Source organism: Telmatherina bonti (assembly GCF_933228915.1).
Source record: "Telmatherina bonti genome assembly, chromosome: 2".
Lineage (NCBI taxonomy): Eukaryota > Metazoa > Chordata > Actinopteri > Atheriniformes > Telmatherinidae > Telmatherina > Telmatherina bonti.
Window position 1 is genome coordinate 6,320,168 of NC_136620.1, and position 26,085 is coordinate 6,346,252.

General features: G+C 47.0%; 1 protein-coding gene across 2 annotated transcripts; it reads left to right on the plus strand.

Annotated features, from left to right (window-relative positions):
• On the plus strand, nt 1-19,939 carry tbc1d15 (TBC1 domain family, member 15). 2 transcript variants are annotated; one of them, XM_079246776.1, is made up of 17 exons: nt 1-72; nt 1,408-1,509; nt 2,021-2,095; nt 2,226-2,373; nt 6,726-6,933; nt 7,439-7,541; nt 9,172-9,366; nt 9,454-9,582; nt 14,832-14,935; nt 15,139-15,233; nt 15,492-15,608; nt 17,045-17,145; nt 17,285-17,384; nt 17,464-17,561; nt 18,859-18,975; nt 19,195-19,281; nt 19,438-19,939. In XM_079246776.1, exons 1-17 carry the CDS (start codon nt 49-51, stop codon nt 19,615-19,617), a joined length of 1,983 nt encoding a protein of 660 aa, XP_079102902.1. In that variant the 5' UTR covers nt 1-48; the 3' UTR covers nt 19,618-19,939. The 2 variants fall into 2 exon arrangements, with proteins under 2 accessions (XP_079102902.1, XP_079102903.1); XM_079246777.1 differs by lacking the exon at nt 15,492-15,608.
• Nucleotides 19,940-26,085: the final 6,146 nt, after the last annotated feature.

The following is a 26,085-nucleotide window of genomic DNA, read 5'->3' on the forward strand; positions in this document are numbered from 1 at the left end:
TACTGGTCACGTGACGTGCCGTCGTCACGCGCAGTGAGATCAGGAGAGATGGCGGCGGAGTCCGTGTTGAAGGTAAAAACAATTATTCGTTTCTCGGTTCTGCGGTCCAGAGCCGGACTCGACCCGCTATTTGAACTCGGACCAGAACCAGGTCGCAGCGGCGGTCCGGTTACTTCCGGTTCCGCAGCGCTTCTGGGGGGTTAGCAGGTAGCTCTTAGCCCGAACATCCACACCGCTTCACAGAGGCAGAGACTGGAGGTGGAGCTGCGGTTCGGTTCCGTCTGGTCCATCTGCGGTGGACACGTCCCGGGCTACTGGCTGCAGGAAGCCGCTCCACGCGGGGTTCCGGGGCCAAAAGCTAACAGCTAACAGCTACCAGTGACATGTTGTGGTTGTGACGTCAGCAGATTGACCCTCAGCAAGTCACAGCTGTCCGAACCGGGTCGCTTCCTCTAAACACTGTCCGAACCAGGTCGGTTTCTCTCAACACTGTCCAAACCGGGTCGGTTTCTCTAAACACTGTCCGAACCGGGTCGGTTTCTCTAAACACTGTCCGAACCGGGTCGGTTCCTCTAAAGGGTTCTGCCCCAGTTCGGTTGGTTCTGTCAGAAGTTATCGCCAGCTGGCAGCCAACAAAGTTCAGATATTCACATGTAGTTCCGGTTTTTTCCTGTTTAACTTTCGTTTGTTCCTGGTAAATCTCTATTGTCAAACTCCGTTTTGTTCTTGTTAATTTTTTTTGTTCCTGTTAAATCTCTGTTTTGTTTGTGTTAAATCTCTGTTTTGTTTGTGTTAAATCTCTGTTTTGTTCCTGTTAAATCTCTGTTTTGTTTGTGTTAAATCTCTGTTTTGTTCCTGTTAAATCTCTGTTTTGTTCCTGTTAAATCTCTGTTTTGTTCCTGTTAAATCTCTGTTTTGTTTGTGTTAAATCTCTGTTTTGTTCCTGTTAAATCTCTGTTTTGTTCCTGGTAAATCTCTGTTTTGTTCCTGGTAAATCTCTGTTTTGTTCCTGGTAAATCTCTGTTTTGGTCCCTTAAACGAAGTTTTTTCTGTTCAACGTTGTTCCTTTAAAATGAGCTTTTATTTTTATTTTTAATCGTTAAAGTCTGGTCTATTCCCGTTTAATTCCGAATTTTTCTTTCTTGTTAAACTTGGTTTTGGCTTCTTTAAACTTTGTTTTCTGTTAAGTTTTGATTTCTTCCAGTTTAACTTTGGTTTGTTGTTATTATTAACCCCTTTTTTTCCTGATGAAAGTCTGTTCCGGTTTTGTTCGTCCTGGTCCAGGTCTGCGTAGCTTCTGGCTCAGTTGAACTGGGTCGTGTACCGACTCTGATCCTGGGTCTGTGTTTGCTGACAGAACCAGGTCGTACACCAACATGCTGAATGTGCTGTGTGTTCTACTCACAGGTGATCTTTGAACACGAGGGAGTCTTTGTACATCCAAATATCGATGAAGGCGGCGTCGAGCAGGACTTGCTGGTTTCTGGGTCCCTTCGGATTGTCGACAAGGTACGAGACCGCCAGCTGCCATGGCTGCAAATGTCACGATGAGATCAACATTAGTGAACTTGACTGTCCTTCACTTTTCATCTACGGAAAACTGATGAAGAGCTCCGTCTGAGTGGAACACTGCCTGGATTACAGTGTCTTCCGATTAAAATCATTAACGTAATCAGGAATAGAATGAGGTGGATCAATAAAGACCTCTGGAGACACAGCATGTTAAGAAAAACATGATACAGGAAAAGGAAGGAGTCATTCCTCAGACCAACTTGTAAAATTAACAGGAATAATCCATTAATAGGACTGACGTAAAGAGGAATAACCCATGAATTAGACTCACATAGAAATAACTCTTTAATCAGACTAACGTAAACAGTAATAACTCAGTCAGACTAATGTGAACAGGAATAACTCATAAGGCTAACAAACAGGAATAAGTCATTACTCAGACTGTGCAGATTGGTGTAACTCATGTGGACACTGATAAGGAAGGTGATTGTAAGCTCCTGTTTTTCAGGATGCGGACATGTTGGTGGAGTTCAGACCTCTCGAGGACACCGTGGATCCGTCCAACATGCTGTGTGCTGGAAAGGTTTGTCTGAGCTCGTCCACCTGATTTTGTAACTTGGAGTTTAATGGACTGATGGTGTGACTGAGTTCAGAATAGCTCATCAGGGTTTGGTCACGTGACCTGACTGCTCTGATGTCATGCGTTAAATCAGGACTCCAGCTCGGTCATGGAGTGGGCCCAGTGTCCGAGGGAGAAGACCCAGTCCCACCAGCTGCTAGAGACCCAGCAGAGCTACGAGACAGAGTGGGACATGGTGAATGCTGTTTCCTTCAGGAAGAAAGCCTCCACCAACGGAGAGGGTGAGTTTTTACTTCCTACTGTTTTGTTGTCTTTACTGAGCACATGCAACCTTGTACATGGACCCAGCACAGACCAGACCAGGATCTGAACCAACATCAACCCCACAAACATCACTTACACCTGCTGCTCTTGGTTGCACTTGTTCAAGAAAATATGCGGCATTAGTCCAGCATGGGGCGCCAGAACCAAGCTGTAGTAGCAAGGGGGAGACCACTTATTCTAAAAAAAACCAATATAAACCCAACAACACTGGTTCTCTGCTGAGTCCGTCAGACGGTCTCTGCTGAGTCCCAGTTGTTATGTCAGGGTTCATCTTCTCACTCAGTGAATCTTCAGATTTACCAGGAAACGACCATCTGTTAACTGACAGTTTATACAGACTTATTGAGAAACGGTCTGGATGATCGTCCTCCATCTGTAGGAGGGTTGGGTTTCCAGAATGCAGCTCGCTGACTCACCTGTCGAAGACTCGCCTGTTGCTGACTTGCTGCAGGTCGCTGACTTGCTGCAGGTCGCTGACTCACAGCAGCTCGCTGACTCACCTGTCGAAGACTCGCCTGTTGCTGACTCGGTGCATGTCGCTGACTCGGTGCATGTCGCTGACTCGGTGCATGTCGCTGGCTCACAGCAGGTCGCTGACTCACAGCAGGTCGCTGACACACAGCAGGTCGCTGACTCACAGCAGGTCGCTGACTCGCTACAGGTTGCTGACTTGCTGCAGGTCTCTGACTTGCTGCAGGTCTCTGACTTGCTGCAGGTCTCTGACTCGCCGCATGTCGCTGACTCGCATGTCGCTGCAGATCGTTGACTCGCCGCAGGTCGCTGACGTCCCGCAGGTCTCCTACTCGCCGCAGGTCTCCTACTCGCCGCAGGTCTCCTACTCGCCGCAGGTCTCCGACTCGCCGCAGGTCTCCGACTCGCCGCAGGTCTCCGACTCGCCGCAGGTCTCCGACTCGCCGCAGGTCTCCGACTCGCCGCAGGTCGCCGACTCGCCGCAGGTCGCCGACTCGCCGCAGGTCGCTGACTCACAGCAGCTTGCTGACTCACCTGTTGAAGACTCGCCTGTTGCTGACTTGCTGCATGTCGCTGACTCGGTGCATGTCGCTGACTCACAGCAGGTCGCTGACTCGCCGCAGGTCTCTGACTCGCCGCAGGTTGCTGACTCGCATGTCGCTGCAGATCGTTGACTCGCCACAGGTCGCTGACTCGCTACAGGTTGCTGACTTGCTGCAGGTCTCTGACTCGCTGCAGGTCTCTGACTCGCCGCAGGTCGCTGACTCGCCGCAGGTCGCTGACTCGCTTCAGGTCGCTGACTCGCATGTCGCCACATTTCGCTGACTCGCTGCAGGTCTCTGACTCGCTGCAGGTCTCTGACTCGCTGCAGGTCTCTGACTTGCTGCAGGTCGCTGACTCACTGCAGGTCGCTGACTCGCAGGAGGTTGCTGACTGGCCTGTCGAAGATTCGCCTGTTGCGGACTTGCTGCAGGTCGCTGACTTGCTGCATGCCGCTGACTCGCTGCATGTTGCTGACTCGCTGCAGGTTGCTGACTCGCTGCAGGTTGCTGACTCGCTACAGGTTGCTGACTTGCTGCAGGTCTCTGACTTGCTGCAGGTCTCTGACTTGCTGCAGGTCTCTGACTCGCCGCATGTCGCTGACTCGCATGTCGCTGCAGATCGTTGACTCGCCGCAGGTCGCTGACGTCCCGCAGGTCTCCTACTCGCCGCAGGTCTCCTACTCGCCGCAGGTCTCCTACTCGCCGCAGGTCTCCTACTCGCCGCAGGTCTCCGACTCGCCGCAGGTCTCCGACTCGCCGCAGGTCTCCGACTCGCCGCAGGTCGCCGACTCGCCGCAGGTCGCCGACTCGCCACAGGTCGCCGACTCGCCGCAGGTCGCCGACTCACAGCAGCTTGCTGACTCACCTGTTGAAGACTCGCCTGTTGCTGACTTGCTGCATGTCGCTGACTCGGTGCATGTCGCTGACTCACAGCAGGTCGCTGACTCGCCGCAGGTCTCTGACTCGCCGCAGGTTGCTGACTCGCATGTCGCTGCAGATCGTTGACTCGCCACAGGTCGCTGACTCGCTACAGGTTGCTGACTTGCTGCAGGTCTCTGACTCGCTGCAGGTCTCTGACTCGCCGCAGGTCGCTGACTCGCCGCAGGTCGCTGACTCGCTTCAGGTCGCTGACTCGCATGTCGCCACATTTCGCTGACTCGCTGCAGGTCTCTGACTCGCTGCAGGTCTCTGACTCGCTGCAGGTCTCTGACTTGCTGCAGGTCGCTGACTCACTGCAGGTCGCTGACTCGCAGGAGGTTGCTGACTGGCCTGTCGAAGATTCGCCTGTTGCGGACTTGCTGCAGGTCGCTGACTTGCTGCATGCCGCTGACTCGCTGCATGTTGCTGACTCGCTGCAGGTTGCTGACTCGCTGCAGGTTGCTGACTCGCAGCAGGTCGCTGACTCGCATGTCGCCGCAGGTTGCTGACTCGCCGCAGGTCTCTGACTCGCCGGAGGTCGCTGAGTCGACGCAGATCGTTGACTCACATGTCGCTGCAGGTCTCTGACTCGCCGGAGGTCGCTGAGTCGACGCAGATCGTTGACTCACATGTCGCTGCAGGTCTCTGACTCGCCGCAGGTCTCTGACTCGCCGCAGGTCGCTGACTCGCCGCAGGTCGCTGACTCGCCGCAGGTCGCTGACTCGCCGCAGGTCTCTGACTCGCCGCAGGTCCCTGACTCGCCGCAGGTCCCTGACTCGCCGCAGGTCCCTGACTCGCCGCAGGTCCCTGACTCGCCGCAGGTCGCCGACTCGCCGCAGGTCGCCGACACGCCGCAGGTCGCCGACACGCCGCAGGTCGCCGACTCGCCGCAGGTCGCCGACTCGCCGCAGGTCTGACTCGCCGCAGGTCTGACTCGCCGCAGGTCTCTGACTCGCCGCAGGTCTCTGACTCGCCGCAGGTCCCTGACTCGCCGCAGGTCCCTGACTCGCCGCAGGTCCCTGACTCGCCGCAGGTCCCTGACTCGCCGCAGGTCGCTGACTCGCCGCAGGTCGCTGACTCGCCGCAGGTCTCTGACTCGCCGCAGGTCTCTGACTCGCCGCAGGTCGCTGACTCGCCGCAGGTCTCTGACTCGCCGCAGGTCTCTGACTCGCCGCAGGTCTCTGACTCGCCGCAGGTCTCTGACTCGCCGCAGGTCTGACTCGCCGCAGGTCTGACTCGCCGCAGGTCTCCGACTCGCCGCAGGTCTCCGACTCGCCGCAGGTCTCCGACTCGCCGCAGGTCCCCGACTCGCCGCAGGTCCCCGACTCGCCGCAGGTCCCCGACTCGCCGCAGGTCCCCGACTCGCCGCAGGTCCCCGACTCGCCGCAGGTCCCCGACTCGCCGCAGGTCCCCGACTCGCCGCAGGTCCCCGACTCGCCGCAGGTCCCCGACTCGCCGCAGGTCCCCGACTCGCCGCAGGTCCCCGACTCGCCGCAGGTCGCCGACTCGCCGCAGGTCTCCGACTCGCCGCAGGTCTCTGACTCGCCGCAGGTCTCTGACTCGCCGCAGGTCTCTGACTCGCCGCAGGTCTCTGACTCGCCGCAGGTCCCCGACTCGCCGCAGGTCCCCGACTCGCCGCAGGTCCCCGACTCGCCGCAGGTCCCCGACTCGCCGCAGGTCCCCGACTCGCCGCAGGTCCCCGACTCGCCGCAGGTCGCCGACTCGCCGCAGGTCTCCGACTCGCCGCAGGTCTCCGACTCGCCGCAGGTCTCTGACTCGCCGCAGGTCTCTGACTCGCCGCAGGTCTCTGACTCGCCGCAGGTCCCCGACTCGCCGCAGGTCCCCGACTCGCCGCAGGTCCCCGACTCGCCGCAGGTCCCCGACTCGCCGCAGGTCCCCGACTCGCCGCAGGTCCCCGACTCGCCGCAGGTCCCCGACTCGCCGCAGGTCCCCGACTCGCCGCAGGTCCCCGACTCGCCGCAGGTCGCCGACTCGCCGCAGGTCTCTGACTCGCCGCAGGTCTCTGACTCGCCGCAGGTCTCTGACTCGCCGCAGGTCTCTGACTCGCCGCAGGTCTCTGACTCGCCGCAGGTCCCTGACTCGCCGCAGGTCCCTGACTCGCCGCAGGTCTGACTCGCCGCAGGTCCCTGACTCGCCGCAGGTCCCTGACTCGCCGCAGGTCCCTGACTCGCCGCAGGTCGCCGACTCGCCGCAGGTCGCCGACTCGCCGCAGGTCGCCGACTCGCCGCAGGTCTCCGACTCGCCGCAGGTCTCCGACTCGCCGCAGGTCTCCGACTCGCCGCAGGTCTCCGACTCGCCGCAGGTTGCTGACTCGCCTGAGTGCCACCATGTGTGTCTGACTGCATCCTGTCCTTCAGGCTTTCTGAATCACAGCCATGAACGGAGCCGCTGGGCGTTCTCCGTCAGCATCAGCGACCTCAGGTCCATCACGGTGAAGGAGGAAGGTTGGACCTTCCTCATCCTCCAGCTGAAGGAGTCCTCCGTCTCTCTGCCTGCACTTCACTTCCACCAGGGCGGCAGCAGAGAGTTCCTGGACAGCCTGAGGAGGTTCTCCCTGCTCACAGAGTGAGTACCCGCAGAACGTTACAAAAATAAACCTCCTGCAGAACCAGAACAAAAAGTCTCCTTCACCCTCATCCTTTCATCCTGACATGATCCACATATATGTCCACACACGCATGTAAACGTGTCCTGACCTAAACTAACCGGTTAGCCGTCACTCCAGACGTTCCACGTGAGCTGTCCGAGTTTCTGTTAGCTCGTCAGACTCAGTGAGCGAACTGGAGACAAAATCTCAGAATCACTTTGTTTCCCGAGCCGCCGCAGAGGCGGATCATTTAGATGCTAATTCCTGCCACATTTCTGCAGCGAGGCGAAGATGCAGCGAGATTATTCTCTCATGTTATTAAAGTTCTTATCGGCAACTCGTAATGAAAGCTGGGATCAGGAAGCCGTGCTGGCGGAGAGTAAATCTGCTCACACGTCTCAGTCAGACCACAGAGGGACAGAAAGCAGCTGCTCGCCACCTTTCAGACACAGAAGTCACAGATCTGCTTCCTGTTTCCTGCAGGTGTCCAGACGATGAAACATGCCTGCTGGTCAGCAATCCAAACAAAGCTCTGTCCCAGTCCTTCGAGAACCTGCTGGACGACCACAACTTCGGACTCGTCCATGTAAGAACACACATGGGAGAGACTAGTCTGTACCTGTCGTGATTCAGGTGCTGCGGTTTGATTATTAAACGATTATCAGGATTTTCATGCATCTTTTATTTTTCCACTGAAAAGTTTTCTCACTTTGTTGCTTCTTTATACGGCTTTTTACTCCATTCAGGATCCTTTAAGTAACGACACAGATTAATCTGCACTGTCTTTTTATTTATGTGGAACCATAATTAAATCCGTCACATATCAAACAAATTTTCATATTGTCTTTAAATGTTTCCCTGGAATCTTCAGGAAAATGCGTTAGACCAACTAGTTCCTCCTACTGGGCTGAACGGAGCTGCTGTCACGTTTGTAGTTTTACTGTTAGACTTTTTTATTTTAACAGCTTCCGTATGCAGGAGGTCTTGTCCAGGTCTCGTCTGTTCTCATGTCCATAACAACCAGAATGTTTCCAAATGCTGCCTTCAGACCCGATCAGTAAATCTCACGCTCAGTAACAGTAGCTGCTAGGCTAACTACTAGGCTAACTGCTAGGCTAGTGGCTAGGCTAGCTGCTAGCTCTGCTGTTTTCCGTTTGCCGCCTGGACACTTTAGGGGGACGGTCCGGTCTGTCTCCCTAAAGTGTCCAGAGCTTCCAGCCGCACTTTATAGCTGTGTTTCTGTCCTTTAATTATAATAAAACATAATTGTCTTTATCATTAATGATGAATTTTCCTGTTTCATCTCGATGCGCTGATTAAATAGTGGGACTGTGACGACTTTTGTCCCGATTCGATCCGCTACGATTTTTATGGTGCCGTCCTCTACTGTTTGTTTTTTTTCTTCTTGTGTTGTTCTCACTCTCATATGTAAGTCCCTTTGGATTAAAGTGTCTGCTAAATGACTGTAGAATAGAATAGAATAGAATAGAATAGAATAGAAGCTGGGGAATCACAAGTCGTGGCATATAGTCTTAACTCTGGTCCTAGGAGGCTCTTTTAGTCCTGAATCAGTTCAATGTACTTGAAATAAAAGGCGTATAAATCTCTCTTCATACCAAAAAGAATACAAAGTGCTTCAATAAAAGAAAACATTTAGCAAATTAAAAACAAAAAACAGCCTTCACAAACCTGGCACATTTAATTTCATCACACAAACTCATCACACCCCCACTGAACTCCAACCTCAGCTTCTGTCTCTCTAACAGAAAATTTATATATTATTATAAATAGCATCCAAAGAGCATCCAAGCCAGGCCATGTCCACACGGCAGCCATAAGGCTGCACTGCAGGACCCAGCCTCCACAAACAGGGCTATCTCCATGGCAACAGCCTTGGCAACCAGGCAGGTTGCCAAGGCTCATGGCATGAAGGATCCTAAAAAAAGACGAAGAAACTTAAAAACAGAATAAACTAGAGCAGAAACTAATAAAACTATCATGAAAATGATGCAAAACAAAACAAGAGAAACAGAATAATTAGATGGTATTTAAGATAAAAAGAAAAGTACATAATAAAATAATCAAGTAGAATAAAACTTTTTACTTCGATGTAAACTGGACAGAAGAATCTGTCTGTCCTTTAAACTGGTTTATCTGGTGGATTTTCCCTGTATGACTGGTTGATGGAGTCCACCATTCTGTTTTTATTTCGACAGAAGTTCAGACGAGACCCGTATGTGACCACTTTGGGCGGATTCTCCAAAGTTACCAACTACATCTTTGACGCTCTACGGGGGCCAGAGGAGCAGCACCAGCGCCCCCCAGAGGAGGTGGCCGACCTGCTGGGCGAAGTCATCCCCGGTCTGGAGATCAACCAGCAGGAGGAGCCCGGCTTTGAGGTCATTACAAGAGTAAGTCGGTCTTCCTGTTGCCATGTAACACACATGCACATAAACACACACATACACAAAACAGCTGTGATGTTTTTCCTAATCCAGACCGACCTGGGGGCGAGACCATGGGTGATCCGCGGTGAGCCGCTGTCTGTAGACGACTGGACCAAACATCAGGACCCAGAGGGGAGGATGATCAACGTTGCACAGCTTAAACATGCCATCTTTAAAGGAGTGAGTCAGCAGTTCCTCATAAACAACATCAATATAAACAACAAAGATTTACACAGAAAGCAAACGATGGATTTAAAAACACTTCAGTTTTAGAAGCTTTTAAATGTCTTCGTCCAAAATGTTTTTCTCACCTGCTTTTAGTTCGCGAACCTTCCAGATTCACCAGATCTTCCAGTTTATCTAAGGTGGAGACACGTCTTTAGCTTTTACGTCCTCACCTGTGGAAACTTCCAGAAGACCCGGTGGAAGCTGGGAGGAATGATATGGTCTAGAGAATATTTTAGACTCGTCTTTTGAATAAAACTTTTAAATTAAGTTTTATAGACTATAATTTTGATTTTTAATAATTTGATTTTTTTTTATTTTTTTCAATTTTATTTATTTTTTAATGATTTTATTTTTAAGTTTTAAATCATTTTGAAATACTTTTTTAGTTTTGTCTTTCATTTTTATGTGTGTCTGTACGTGTTTATGTGTGTCTGTACGTGTTTATGTGTGTGTGTACGTGTTTATGTGTGTCTGTACGTGTTTATGTGTGTCTGTACGTGTTTATGTGTGTGTGTACGTGTTTATGTGTGTCTGTACGTGTTTATGTGTGTGTGTACGTGTTTATGTGTGTGTGTACGTGTTTATGTGTGTGTGTACGTGTTTATGTGTGTGTGTACGTCTTTATGTGTGTGCGTACGTGTTTATGTGTGTGTGTATGTGTTTATGTGTGTCTGTACGTGTTTATGTGTGTGTGTACGTGTTTATGTGTGTGCGTACGTGTTTATGTGTGTCTGTACGTGTTTATGTGTGTGTGTACGTGTTTATGTGTGTGTGTACGTGTTTCTGTGTGTGTGTACGTCTTTATGTGTGTGTGTACGTCTTTATGTGTGTGTGTACGTCTTTATGTGTGTGTGTACGTCTTTATGTGTGTGTGTACGTGTTTATGTGTGTGCGTACGTCTTTATGTGTGTGCGTACGTGTTTATGTGTGTCTGTACGTGTTTATGTGTGTGCGTACGTCTTTATGTGTGTGCGTACATGTTTATGTGTGTCTGTACGTGTTTATGTGTGTGTGTACGTGTTTATGTGTGTGTGTACGTCTTTATGTGTGTGCGTACGTGTTTATGTGTGTCTGTACGTCTTTATGTGTGTGCGTACGTGTTTATGTGTGTCTGTACGTCTTTATGTGTGTCTGTACGTGTTTATGTGTGTCTGTACGTGTTTATGTGTGTCTGTACGTGTTTATGTGTGTGTGTACGTGTTTATGTGTGTCTGTACGTGTTTATGTGTGTCTGTACGTGTTTGTGTGTGTGTATGTGTTTATGTGTGTGCGTACGTGTTTATGTGTGTGCGTACGTGTTTATGTGTGTCTGTACGTCTTTATGTGTGTCTGTACGTGTTTATGTGTGTCTGTACGTGTTTATGTGTGTCTGTACGTGTTTATGTGTGTGTGTACGTCTTTATGTGTGTCTGTACGTGTTTATGTGTGTCTGTACGTGTTTATGTGTGTCTGTACGTGTTTATGTGTGTGTGTACGTGTTTATGTGTGTCTGTACGTGTTTATGTGTGTCTGTACGTGTTTGTGTGTGTGTATGTGTTTATGTGTGTGCGTACGTCTTTATGTGTGTGCGTACGTGTTTATGTGTGTCTGTACGTCTTTATGTGTGTCTGTACGTGTTTATGTGTGTCTGTACGTGTTTATGTGTGTCTGTACGTGTTTATGTGTGTGTGTACGTGTTTATGTGTGTCTGTACGTGTTTATGTGTGTCTGTACGTGTTTGTGTGTGTGTATGTGTTTATGTGTGTGTGTACGTGTTTATGTGTGTGTGTACGTGTTTATGTGTGTGTGTACGTCTTTATGTGTGTGCGTACGTGTTTATGTGTGTCTGTACGTGTTTATGTGTGTGTGTACGTGTTTATGTGTGTCTGTACGTGTTTATGTGTGTGTGTACGTGTTTGTGTGTCTGTACGTGTTTATGTGTGTGTGTACGTCTTTATGTGTGTGTGTACGTGTTTATGTGTGTCTGTACGTCTTTATGTGTGTGCGTACGTGTTTATGTGTGTCTGTACGTCTTTATGTGTGTCTGTACGTCTTTATGTGTGTGTGTGTACGTCTTTATGTGTGTGCGTACGTGTTTATGTGTGTGCGTACGTGTTTATGTGTGTCTGTACGTGTATATGTGTGTGTGTACGTGTTTATGTGTGTCTGTACGTGTTTATGTGTGTCTGTACGTGTTTATGTGTGTCTGTACGTGTTTATGTGTGTCTGTACGTGTTTATGTGTGTCTGTACGTGTTTATGTGTGTGTGTACGTCTTTATGTGTGTGCGTACGTGTTTATGTGTGTCTGTACGTCTTTATGTGTGTGCGTACGTGTTTATGTGTGTCTGTACGTGTTTATGTGTGTCTGTACGTGTTTATGTGTGTCTGTACGTGTTTATGTGTGTCTGTACGTGTTTATGTGTGTGTGTACGTCTTTATGTGTGTCTGTACGTGTTTATGTGTGTCTGTACGTGTTTATGTGTGTCTGTACGTGTTTATGTGTGTGTGTACGTGTTTATGTGTGTCTGTACGTGTTTATGTGTGTCTGTACGTGTTTGTGTGTGTGTATGTGTTTATGTGTGTGCGTACGTCTTTATGTGTGTGCGTACGTGTTTATGTGTGTCTGTACGTCTTTATGTGTGTCTGTACGTGTTTATGTGTGTCTGTACGTGTTTATGTGTGTCTGTACGTGTTTATGTGTGTGTGTACGTGTTTATGTGTGTCTGTACGTGTTTATGTGTGTCTGTACGTGTTTGTGTGTGTGTATGTGTTTATGTGTGTGTGTACGTGTTTATGTGTGTGTGTACGTGTTTATGTGTGTGTGTACGTCTTTATGTGTGTGCGTACGTGTTTATGTGTGTCTGTACGTGTTTATGTGTGTGTGTACGTGTTTATGTGTGTCTGTACGTGTTTATGTGTGTGTGTACGTGTTTGTGTGTCTGTACGTGTTTATGTGTGTGTGTACGTCTTTATGTGTGTGTGTACGTGTTTATGTGTGTCTGTACGTCTTTATGTGTGTGCGTACGTGTTTATGTGTGTCTGTACGTCTTTATGTGTGTCTGTACGTCTTTATGTGTGTGTGTGTACGTCTTTATGTGTGTGCGTACGTGTTTATGTGTGTGCGTACGTGTTTATGTGTGTCTGTACGTGTATATGTGTGTGTGTACGTGTTTATGTGTGTCTGTACGTGTTTATGTGTGTCTGTACGTGTTTATGTGTGTCTGTACGTGTTTATGTGTGTCTGTACGTGTTTATGTGTGTGTGTACGTCTTTATGTGTGTGCGTACGTGTTTATGTGTGTCTGTACGTCTTTATGTGTGTGCGTACGTGTTTATGTTTGTGTGTACGTGTTTATGTGTGTCTGTACGTGTTTATGTGTGTCTGTACGTGTTTATGTGTGTGTGTACGTGTTTATGTGTGTGTGTATGTGTTTATGTGTGTCTGTACGTGTTTGTGTGTCTGTACGTGTTTATGTGTGTCTGTACGTGTTTATGTGTGTCTGTCCGTGTTTATGTGTGTGTGTACGTGTTTATGTGTGTCTGTACGTGTTTATGTGTGTCTGTACGTGTTTATGTGTGTCTGTACGTGTTTATGTGTGTCTGTACGTGTTTATGTGTGTGTGTACGTGTTTATGTGTGTCTGTACGTGTTTATGTGTGTCTGTACGTGTTTATGTGTGTCTGTACGTGTTTATGTGTGTGTGTACGTCTTTATGTGTGTGCGTACGTGTTTATGTTTGTGTGTATGTGTTTATGTGTGTGTGTACGTGTTTATGTGTGTCTGTACGTGTTTATGTGTGTCTGTACGTGTTTATGTGTGTGTGTACGTGTTTATGTGTGTGTGTACGTGTTTATGTGTGTCTGTACGTGTTTATGTGTGTCTGTACGTGTTTATGTGTGTCTGTACGTCTTTATGTGTGTGCGTACGTGTTTATGTTTGTGTGTACGTGTTTATGTGTGTCTGTACGTGTTTATGTGTGTCTGTACGTGTTTATGTGTGTCTGTACGTGTTTATGTGTGTGTACGTGTTTATGTGTGTCTGTACGTGTTTATGTGTGTCTGTACGTGTTTATGTGTGTCTGTACGTGTTTATGTGTGTCTGTACGTGTTTATGTGTGTGTGTACGTGTTTATGTGTGTCTGTACGTGTTTATGTGTGTGTGTACGTGTTTATGTGTGTGTGTACGTGTTTATGTGTGTGTGTACGTGTTTATGTGTGTGTGTACGTGTTTATGTGTGTGTGTACGTGTTTATGTGTGTCTGTACGTGTTTATGTGTGTCTGTACGTGTTTATGTGTGTGTGTACGTGTTTATGTGTGTCTGTACGTGTTTATGTGTGTCTGTACGTGTTTATGTGTGTGTGTATGTGTTTATGTGTGTCTGTACGTGTTTATGTGTGTCTGTACGTGTTTATGTGTGTCTGTACGTGTTTATGTGTGTCTGTACGTGTTTATGTGTGTCTGTACGTGTTTATGTGTGTGTGTACGTGTTTATGTGTGTCTGTACGTGTTTATGTGTGTGTGTACGTGTTTGTGTGTGTGTACGTGTTTATGTGTGTGTGTACGTGTTTATGTGTGTCTGTACGTGTTTATGTGTGTGCGTACGTGTTTGTGTGTCTGTACGTGTTTGTGTGTCTGTACGTGTTTGTGTGTGTGTACGTGTTTATGTGTGTCTGTACGTGTTTATGTGTGTGCGTACGTGTTTATGTGTGTGCGTACGTGTTTGTGTGTCTGTACGTGTTTGTGTGTGCGTACGTGTTTGTGTGTGTCTGTACGTGTTTGTGTGTGTCTGTACGTGTTTATGTGTGTGTGTATGTGTTTATGTGTGTGTGTACGTGTTTATGTGTGTGTGTACGTGTATATGTGTGTGTGTGTACGTGTTTATGTGTGTGTGTACGTGTTTATGTGTGTCTGTATGTGTTTGTGTGTCTGTACGTGTTTATGTGTGTCTGTACGTGTTTGTGTGTGTGTGTGTACGTGTTTATGTCCTGTATTCACCTTATTATATGCGAGCGGCGCCACATTGACTTCCAGTTGGGTCGACTCAGTGATTTCCAGTGATATGAAACGGCTCTTTAATGACGGCTGGTATCAGTAAACGACCGGAGAAAGAGGACGGAGATCCTACAACAAAGTTTTAGCGATAACGGCAGGATGAGTTGCATTTCATCGGGTGAAAAACGGGTTTTATAAATAAAGTTTGAGTGAACGTGCGTCTCCTGCAGGGTCTCTGTCACATGATGAGGAAGGACGCCTGGAAGTTCCTGCTGGGATACTTTCCCTGGGACAGCACGCTGGAGGACAGGAAGTCTCTGCAGAGGTCCAAAACGTACGAAAGCCAACTCACACACACCCATGGCGTGTTACATGCAGCATGTAACACGCCTCACACACACACACCGAACAGAACGCTGCCTCTCAGGTCGGTCAGGTCTCCTGTCTGGTGAATCTTTATGAGGAAGAGATGTTCAGGTGTTCCCTGGACGAACAGCCGTTGCCATGGTAACCAGGTTTGCGTGTGCCTGCCAACAGTGATGAATACTTCAGGATGAAGCTGCAGTGGAAATCGGTGAGCGAGGAGCAGGAGAAGAGGAACTCCAGACTGAGGGACTACCGGAGTCTGATTGGTGAGGAGCCTTCGTCACTTCTTCATCATCATCACTGTAAAGATTACTGAATGATGACATCATCAATCAGAGCGCATGCTTATTGACCCAACACCGGATCGGGGTCCCGCAGATCCGATGGGTCACATGTTCTGGGGCTGATGATCCAGAACCCAGAGGGTCTGATGCGTTAACGGGTCTTGTCACCTGGAAGTTAAAACCTGTGTGATGATGACGATGATGAAGATGGCTCTGACTACTGCCTGTCGCTGGTTTCAGAGAAAGATGTTAACCGAACAGACAGAACCAACCGGTTCTACGAAGGCATCGACAACCCGGGTCTGGTTCTGTTGCACGACATCCTGATGACCTACTGCATGTATGACTTTGACCTGGGTGAGTGAGACAGGCCATCAGAACCAGTTCAGAACCCGAAGAGTCCGTTCTCAGCTGGAACCAGTGGTTCCCAGAGCTTCTGCCGTCCTGAACACCAGAACAGAAGCAGCAATGACATCATCTTGTAGTTAAAACACACGATCTGTAGTCTGGCTACACACGGGAAGTCGGCGCCGGTTCCTCGAAGACAGGAACTCCATCAGGGCTGGCGACAGGAAAACTCCCAACACCAGCAGGACTGAGGCGCTCGAGAACTGGAGTGGCCCATCCCTGAACTACAGGGAACGGGTTCTTCATGCAGGCGTGCTAGAGAACGTCTGCACGAAGAAGAACGTGTCAACTGGCTGCAAGACGTCATCAGAAACCTTACAAAAGCCTCCGCTGATCTCCTGCCTGTTGCTGAACTACAAATCCGTTCCTAAACTACAAGATGATGTCATCGCTGCATCGCTTCTGGGACTCATTTTGGAAACATGTTTCCTAAAATGTAAATTTGTTTACTAAACTGGTGTTTTACTAAAATAAAAAATGTAACAAAGCTTAAAAAACAACTAAAACCTGAAAATTTAAAAAATAAAAAAATTATTTAAAAATTTTCAAATAAAAAAATAAATGATCAATTTAAATCCAAACCCTGCAGTCTGTCCTGCTAGAACCTCCTAGTTCTGTTCCATGAGAACCATGTAATTGTGTCCCAATAGAACCTTTTGGTTCCATTCCATCAGAACATGTAATTCTGTCCCTTCTGTCCCATTAGAACCTTTTTGTTCTGTCCCATTAGAACCATGTAATTCTGTCGTATTAGAACCTCTTGGTTCTGTCCCATTAGAACCATGTAATTCTGTCCTATTGGAACCTCTAGGGTCTGTGCCATTAGAACCATGTAATTGCATCCCAACAGAACCTCTTGGTTCTATTATGTTAGAACATCACTTTTCCAGCATGTGAGAACCTTGTGACTTTATGTCAGAACATCAAGGTTCTGTCTCCTGGTTCCATTACATCAGAACCATGTAATTTATTCCATGAGGACTTGTTTAGCCCTTTCAGAACTTTGTGGTTCTGTTTTGTCAGAACCACGTCGTTTTAAACCATTAGAACTTTGTGGTTCCAGAATGTAGTTCAGAATCTCATTGTTCCGGGCCATGGGAACCCTGCCATTCTCTTCTGTCAGAACCTTGTGATTCCATCTTATGGTTCCGTTACCTCGGAACCATGAAAAATGCCCCCTCAGAACTTTGAGGCTCTGCTTACTCAGGAAAATGTCTGTCCTGTTAGAACTTTGTGGTTTTGTCCCATTAGATCCTCATGGTTTCCATTCCATCAGATCTCATTTTCCATGAGAACCCAGGTATTCTGTCAGAACCACGTGATTCTGTCCCATCAGAACCTTGTGGTTCCATGTGCTACTGACCCGGGTGTTGGTCCTTCCTCAGGTTATGTTCAGGGGATGAGTGACCTGCTGTCTCCGATCCTCTTCGTCATGGAGAACGAGGTTGATGCTTTCTGGTGTTTCGTCTCCTTCATGGATCAGATGGTGAGACCCGACTACAAAGTTCTTGTTTGTGCTTTTGAAGTGGGTCAGAACCTCCCCAGTGTCCAGTTTTAGGACCAGAGCTGCACAAGGGGTTTGGGTCGGGTCAGATAATCATCACACTGCTGACTGTGTGTTACAGCACCAGAACTTTGAGGAGCAGATGCAAGGGATGAAGACCCAGCTGATCCAGCTCGGCACGCTGCTCAGACTGCTGGACCTGGCCTTCTGGAACTACCTTGGTATATGATGATGATGATGATGTCAGCTGACCGGGACAGAACTCGGGCGGTTCTGTTTGAAGGTTTTCTCCTCTTTCAGAATCTCAGGACTCTGGTTTCTTGTACTTCTGCTTCCGCTGGCTGTTGATCCGGTTCAAGAGGGAACTCAGCTTCCAGGACGTCCTGCGGCTCTGGGAGGTCAGTCTGTGTTCTGGAGGTTCTGGAGGCCTGGTTCGGGTCGGGAGCATGACTCCTGTCTGAGAGATGCTTGGTTCATCCACGTCACATGATCAGTGACATCATCAGCTGTGTGTGTGAAACAGGAGGTTCTGCTTTAAAGTTCATAACGCAAGGAGCAAAACCAGAGGGGGAGGAGCCAAGGCAGGGGGAGGAGCAGGCGGCAACCTCCGGCGGTTAAAAGTGAAGCCTATGCAGCGGAAGTGCACAAACATCCACTAGGGGCTGCAAAACAGAGCAAATCCCCATAGACTCCCATGTTAAAAAGACCAACTTCACAGCAGAAATAAACATGTTTACAGCCTGGTTCAAAAATCCCTTTTAGGTTTAGTAGTTTACCTTCATGACAACTGTGGGGAGAGTGAATTTTTTTCCAACTCGCCCGTTTAAAAGTAATTTTATCTCCAAGTTCGAGGCTTGTGTAGGGGCTTGTCAAGTTAGGGGCTTGTCCTTTTGATTGACAGGTACCGATCTCCAGCTTCAAGTCAGAAGAACGTAGAGCACCCGCAGTTTTTCGCCGGTTAACAACGTGACTTAGCTTTAGCCCCCTTACCTTTGTTAGCTGGTTAGCTCCCGTTATCTCTGGGTTAGCTTTTAGCTACAGAAAGCTTGAAATTCGCTTGATGTCAGTGATCCGCCATGACGCTCACGGCCCCCCTCTCAGCTCCACCTCTTTGCACATATTTGTATTTTCCGGGCGAGACGACATGCATGATGCTGCCAACATGGCGACTGTAGGAACCGCCCATCGAGCTTCAATTCAGCTCTTCAGAAACCTACAGGTGATGTCACTGAGGCTCCGCCCATCTTTTTATATACAGTCTATGGGGAGAAGCCAAGACAGGGCGCCACTTTCATATCTTGCTTGCTCCCCAGCATTGATTCCACCGTGATCCAAGGCTTTTTTATAAGAAACGTTTGGATTGGTCAGAGTTTTTACAGATTTACAGTAAACTGAGGGGTCTAACTATATTTCTTATTGTTCATGATTACAGAATGTATAGACTACTATCAGGACGAGGAACCACTTCACCCAGAGGAACATGTCTCTGAGCAACATTACCTACTGTAGCTTTAATGGACTGGTTTCATTATTTGGTTCTAGTGGTTCCTACTGAATTGTCCCGATTATTCAGGACCTCTGGCACAATTTGTCAAATTAATTGTTTTGCATTCTTTTTTTTTTTTACTGTTCAACACTTTGGTCTGGACTTTTTATAAATAAGTGGTTCTGACAGGCTGTTGGGTTTTTCCCCAGGTGATGTGGACCGGGCTACCCTGCCAGAACTTCCACCTCCTGGTCTGCTGTGCCATCCTGGACTCTGAGAAGCAGACCATCATGGAGGAGAACTATGGCTTCAATGAGATCCTGAAGGTAACCAGGAGCCTGGACTCTGAGCGGGATCAGGGTCAGACTGAGGTTACTTCAGGTTCAGCTTGGTATTTTCAATGTCATGAAGGGTTGTGTCGCCATGACAACTCCCAATAAGTCAGGAAAAGAGGAGTGTAGCATTTTGATAACATGACCCGCCGGCTGATCCAGTTCAGTCTGGGTCTGAACCAGGACTTGACACCTGACCTGTTTGTGTTGCAGCACATCAACGAGCTTTCCATGAAGCTGGACATTGAAGAGATCCTTCAGAAAGCCGAAGGCATCTATCTGCAGATCCAGAGCTGTAAGGTAAGGTAACAGAACCGGAACCAGTATCCTGCTGGGCCTGTTGGCAGCCAGACAACAGACACCTTCCTCCCAGTACAAGCTGGAACCAGCTCAGACCTTCCAGCTGTGTGATTATATGTTCCAGTGCTGTGGTTCTGACTTGGTTCTCCGCTGCAGGACCTGCCTCGCTCCATTGCCGCCATCCTCGGCTTTCACACGGAACCTCGCGAATCCGACCAGACAGAATCCAGAGCGACGGCACCTACACGACCAAGTCCGCCGTCGGACGTTTGCTCCAATGGACACTTGAGAAATACCCGACCTCAGAACAGCTGCAAAGTTGCCTTCATATCATAGTCGAGAGCAGAAACTGACTCTGGATCAGCAGAGTGGTTCTGACCCGGGAGGAGGAGGACTAAGAGGAAGAGGAATGTAAAAATGATCTCAGATTATCCAGAATCTTATTTTTGTAATTTGTTTCTTGACGTTTTCTAAAACGGCAGCAGCAGCAGGAAGTGATCTGTTCCTCAGCTCACATGCAACGATGACATCATCAGATTCAGTGACATCATCGGGTCTGATGCCCCACAGAGAACCTGTACGATCGATCAGCTGATCACTTCCTGTCTCGTCTGTCAATGTAAAGTTTGTTCAGTCAGCTGTCGTCAATAAAGTTTTACCAAACAATGTGTTTCTTTACCCAGCGTGCTGTCCACCACTTTCAGGTTATGTCTTCTTCTTCATCATCATCGTCTTCATCATTTTAGCCTCCATCATCTTCACGATTATCTTCATCGTAAATTTATCATCGTCATTTTTAGTCATCAACGTCATTATCTTAATCTTTACTATTAATTTCTATCATCTTCGTCATCAACATGCACCTTGTCTTCATCATTATTTATCCTCTTCATTATTTTAATCTCCATCATCATCATCATCATCATTTTCATGTTCATCATGATCCTCATCCTGTTAATCTTTATCAGTTTCATCGTCATGTGACCTGCGTGTCGGTAGAAAGATCAAACAGGCTAGCTGCTACGGCTAGCGGTTTGGCTGTTACAGCTAGCTGTTCAGGTGTTACAGCTGGTGGCTCGACTGTTACAACTAGCAGCTTGGCTGTTATGGCTAGCAGTTTGGCTGCTACAGCTAGCAGCTCGGCTGTTACAACTAGCAGTTTGGCTGCTACAGCTAGCAGCTCGGCTGTTACAACTAACAGCTTGGCTGTTATGGCTAGCAGTTTGGCTTCTACAGCTAGCGGCTTTGCTGTTACAGCTAGCGGTTCAGCTGTTACAGCTGACGGTTTGGCTGCTACAGCTAGCTTCTTCTGTGTCTTTGGATGTTCCAGTCGGCTTCCCACCATGGATTTAATTTTTCAGACCCTGAATAATGGGATAAATTTCTGCCATCTAACCACATGGAAGCCTCTTGGCTATGTAACAGCCCATTTCTGCTCCACACGTAAATGTGGGCGCCTGTTTCAAATGTTGTCGTTCTCATACTTCTATGCGTTTTTTACATTACCGTGGTTGTTAAGTTCATCCACTAGTGGGCAGTGCCAAATTCAGGGTACACTTCCACATTTTTACTTGGTAGGTAGCGGTAATGCACTGCTATCGAGTTGTTTACAACCGTCGCACAATTTAAAAAAAAATTCTTTTTTTTGCTGTTCTCAACTTATTCTTCTGTGGGTTCTTTTTGTTTGGTTGTTTGTGTCCTTTCTTTTTCTTCTCTCCTCTGGTTTGTTCTTTTGTCTGGTTGTGTGTCAGCTACACATCTCAACACTGCCCCTGTGGTCTCAGGTAGTATAGCTCTTTTTCTGTGACTTGATAATGTTGAGCAACATTCATTCATTCATCATCCTGACCACTTAGTCCAGTGAAGGGCTGCGGGGAAGCTGGAGCCTATCCCAGTAGTCTTTGGGCGAAAGGCAGGGTACACCCTGGACAGTCTCGCCAGTCCATCGCAGGGTCCGTTAAGCAACAAATGAACCTTAATCTGAAGTTTCAGTGTAAATGCAACAGCAGGAAATTTGACTAACTTATTATGTTGTAAATGCCAGATACGGAGACAAAAGTTTTTATGTTGATGAAAACGGAATTTTTCCTGCATGTTGTCAAATAGTCATGAAATATCCATGTTTTCTCAAAGTAATGTTAACGGACACATCCCTTTTTTCACATTAATAGTACCTGGGTCTGCTCTTCTTTCCTTTCTTTACCCACTTTTTACATGAAGAGGAAATATTTTGGAAATGCTTATTGATTTACCACCATGGACTTGGTTAGCATTTTTGTTCAGATACCAGTTTCAAGTGCACATCATCCAAAGACTGCTTTCTGTTCACTTTCCAGTCCTTTTGAGTGGAACTGCATGCCCTTCGGGCTTTGCAACGCTCTCAGAGGTTAATGCAATAGATTTTTGGCGCCCATCAGTCTCTGCTGATGACATTGTGAACTTTTCATCCACAACTGAACAGCATTTGGTGAGGTTGCAGATGGTTTTGGACCGTTTGCAGCGTGAATGGCTAAAAGTAAACTTGAGTCTACCTTCTTTCAGCAGAAGGTAGAGAACTTGGACCATTTCATATCTGACCAAGTGTGGCCACAGATCCAGCCAGATTGAGGCAGTTTCTTGTTGGCCACTTCCTGCCACACTTGCAGAGTTGAGTTAATTTCTTGGCTTTGCCAGTTACCACCACTGCTTCATACATCCATTCTTATTGGAGGTGGAGCCAGCAATGGTGGTCTTGGAGCCATTTTATTTTAAAAAACAGTGTAAAATGGCCAAGTTAGACTATAGCTTTTGCAAGCCTTTATGCTAGTCGTGGGTTGAAGCCCACAGAGTGTAATATGAAGCAGTATGGTGGTGTAGTGGTTAGTATTGCAAGAAGGTTGCTGGTTCGAGCTTCAGCTGGAGGGAGGTTTGAACAGTGGCCTTTATGTTTTGGATAAAAGTGTTTGCTAATTCTTTGCCCCTCCTGAAAAGTTGTTGTCTATACTGACAAGAACCCACTGCGCCACCTGGCCAAACTTGGAGCTGCTGAACAACGTTTGGCAGTCCAGTGAGCAGTAGTTGACTTTGAGCTTAAGTATTGCTCAGGGTAAAGCCATAAAATCACAAATGCCCTTTCCCAACAGCACCCTCCTGAGCCCCAGGACATGCCATGATCCATGGTACTTCGCTTCTTGAGCCCTTGTGGCAAGCTTTGCATATAGATGAAGCTGCTATCAGGCAACTGTTTCTGCCTTGCTCCACCTCCCTTCATTGGTCATGATCACCCTTCGGTGTAATGACCCAGTTATCCAGGAGGTTTTGGTTTTTGGGGGGCAGAAGTAGTGTCCTAGTAAGGAAAAATGGAAGAAGCTTTCTCAGTTGGCCTAATCGACAGAATTTGTAATATATTTGTAGGCGATTCTTAACGAAACCAGGTGGGAGTAATGATCTAAACCATAAACCCGCTATTTCCACAAACCACCACAGGGTGGTAGTACTGAGCCTTACCCCCTACACACACACACACACACACACACACACACACACACACACACACACACACACACACACACACACACACACACACACACACAGTGGAACCATTTTCCTCTCAAACCATCCACAAGACAGTTTATTTACAAGCAGAGATGACATCCAGCATTTCAACTTAAAGTTAAGCGGTAAGTAACTATTAACACTACAGGTTAATTATAACGTTATGAATGTGTCTGCATATATTCAGCTGATGCTAGACTGAATAAGTCTCATAGACCCTGAAATGATGCAGAATTTGCAGCGTTTGAATGTTGTTACAGCTATGTTATGTGTGTACACTTGTTTTTAGTGATGAGAATGATGCCAAGCTTGCCACAACTGGGCCATGGGCCACCAGGGCTGATCGACGACCATGAGGACGAGCATGAGGGCCCAAGGTCCATAGAGCGTCGCTTCTTCTACAGGACTGTGGCCTCCTTATTTAGTCCTGGCGTTAAGTCAACAGGGGGAGTCCCTGTGAAAAATGCATCCTCCCTACTCTTTTCCCATGGCTCTACAACCTGCTATTGTTAACTTTCGTCTCCCCCTATCTGTGAGAAATTTACTGATAACTTACACTCGAGCCGTGTGTGTGTGTGTGTGTGGGTGGTTTCAGTTGACACACCAGTACAGCCACTGTCCTTGACTTTCTCGTCAGGAACTCTGTTTCTGCTTCTTCTGTGCTCTCTCAGTCTCTGTTTTTCTTTCTGTTATAGAGTCACATCAGGTCATAATAAAAGAATCTATTGATTATTTACAGATTAATAATAATAAATTAAAGAATATATAAGATTATATTAGTGATTAAAAATGATAGAATATGTAAAATATTCTTCACTTTGTCTCTGAACAGAGGGTAGGCAGAAGTGGTAGGTAGACACTTCACTGATCAATCAAATCTTTCACTTGGCTTTAAACTTTGTTTTCCATCAATTGATAAAATTTGGCTCCACTTGCATACGTTACTAATCTTTTGAGTGATACTTTGCAGAAACTTCTTGATGACAAACGCTGAGGATCCAAGAAGACTCGCATCATAGTTCCTCGAAAGACAACCAGGCTGGATTTTTGATGTTCTTTTATTGCAACAGAGCAAATCAAGCATCTCAAAGGCAGCTGGATTCCCAGGATCATCCTGGTGTACATGTGGATTATGCAGCGAGATGCCAACCGACTAGGTGAAGTTCTGACACCAACTAATTGCATCAGCAAGCAACCAATATCAACATAAATATAAAAAAAGCTGTAAAAGATATAAGAAGAAATCTGATATCATCATGATATCATCATGTCAAGCCATCATGAGCCTTGGATTTGATCTAAAACAGTAGATGAGGCTCTGAATGATCTGCTGACTATTGCCGTTGATCCCTCATTTGAGGCATGTCAAAGCTTTTTAAATTTATTTGTAGACAAAGAGACAACTGTAATTGTTCAGAGACCTTCCTCTGTCTTTGGCCCATCAGCGTCTGTCCCCTGTTCTTCTGCTTTTTACCAGTTTAAACCAGTGTCTGTCCTTTCTTTGTGAGATTGTTGGGCATCTAAAGCCGTCAGATTCCCCAACAGACGCTCTTCCTCCACAATTATTCAGGGAGCTTATTTCCACTCTTGCACCATCAGTTGCTGTTTTTAATGGCAGCTTCAGGTCTGGTTGCTAAAGTTTTTAACATGCCGTAGTCCAACCATTCCTCAAAAAACCATGCCTGGATCCTACCGCCATTATTTCCGGCCAATTTCCACACCTCCTTTCATTTAAAAAAATCCCAGTGAGGATTGTTTATATGCAGATAAAAGAGTTTTTAGAGGTGAACAATGTGAGTTCTTTCAGTCTGGTTTTAGGTCTCTTCTTAGCCCTGAGTCGATTCTTTATGCTACAGATTCTTGCGACCATGTGATCCTGGTTTCATTAGCTCTGGCAGCATACAGTTTCATTGACATGTCTGGAGCATTGTGTGGGCATTTGTGGTACAGGACTGGAATGGTTCAGGTCCTACCTGTCTAAAATGACATTCTCTGTTGAACTGGGCCATTTCTAGTCATCCTCTGTCATTTGAAGTCCCACAGGGGTCCATTTCCACCAATAATGCCTTTATGAAGGGTATCATAATATACATATGCAGTATCGGGAGGATGTGATTGCAGTTGGCCATGCAAGGGAGTCAGCTGGGCAGTACCGGTATGCTGCCTATAGCCTTTTATATAATGGAAGCACAGTTCGTTGGGAACGGGAAATCCGTGCATCATCTCCAGTCGCTGTGTGTGAGCATTTTGAGACAAGTTTCATGATCTGCACAGACAGTACACTGGTTTTATTCCTTGCTTATGATTCTTGTATTTTTACGTAATCTGCTAATTAATGATCGCTTATCAGTTGAATTTTATTATTTGATCATTTTTCCCTTCACTCACAATTTTGTGTTCTTATGCTTTTAAATAACATATTACCTAATTTAAGCTAGTTTGTTGTATTTAGTGATTTGTTTCTGATTAGAAAAAACCAATTAAAATAATTTCCATAATTCAATACCTACAAATAATCTTGAGAACTATACAGTGGGATGTGACTCCAAAAGAACAAGACAAACATTCATTACAATTTAAACTGCAAAAAAATAAACAAATCTAACAGCAGCAGAGTGTGTTTACACAACAAAAACACCACAGACCAAAGCCCGTGATTCACAAACATAAAGCACAACTCCATACAGAGGATGTGACACTTTTTTAAACTAGTCTTGTCCAGCAGAATGATGGTCTGGATGCTGTGTTCTGCTGGGAAGGTTGCTTTGCCAAGAGGAGCTGTATGGGTAATAATGATCCCCTTGAGAGATTCTGGATTCTTATTTTATTTTGATTATGTGTTTGTGTTACAGAGTTTGCATTGTACTGTACGGACCATCTACTACACCTGTACCAAAACCCAACATGGGGCGACACTTCCACCGCACCCACATACTGCACACCCCCTCCTTCCCCCCACCCAATCACCTACTTACCTATTTCCCTTCACCCTACACCCCCTTACACCCCCTTACCCTTACACCCCCCCTCCAGTCTCTCATCACACTGATTCCACTTGTGAGCTCTCAGTTACAGCTAACTGGTAACTGTGTGTAAATTTATACTTACCAGTTGAGAAGTAACGTTGCCAACTCTGCTTCAGACTTCAGTCCTTTTGCTTCTCCAGCACATGAGGCCAATATTAATTCTAGTTTTGCCAAACATCGTGTCAAATTACATCTGTGACTTGTAGAATACTTTTTTCTTTTCCAGAAGCAACTTCATGCTTTC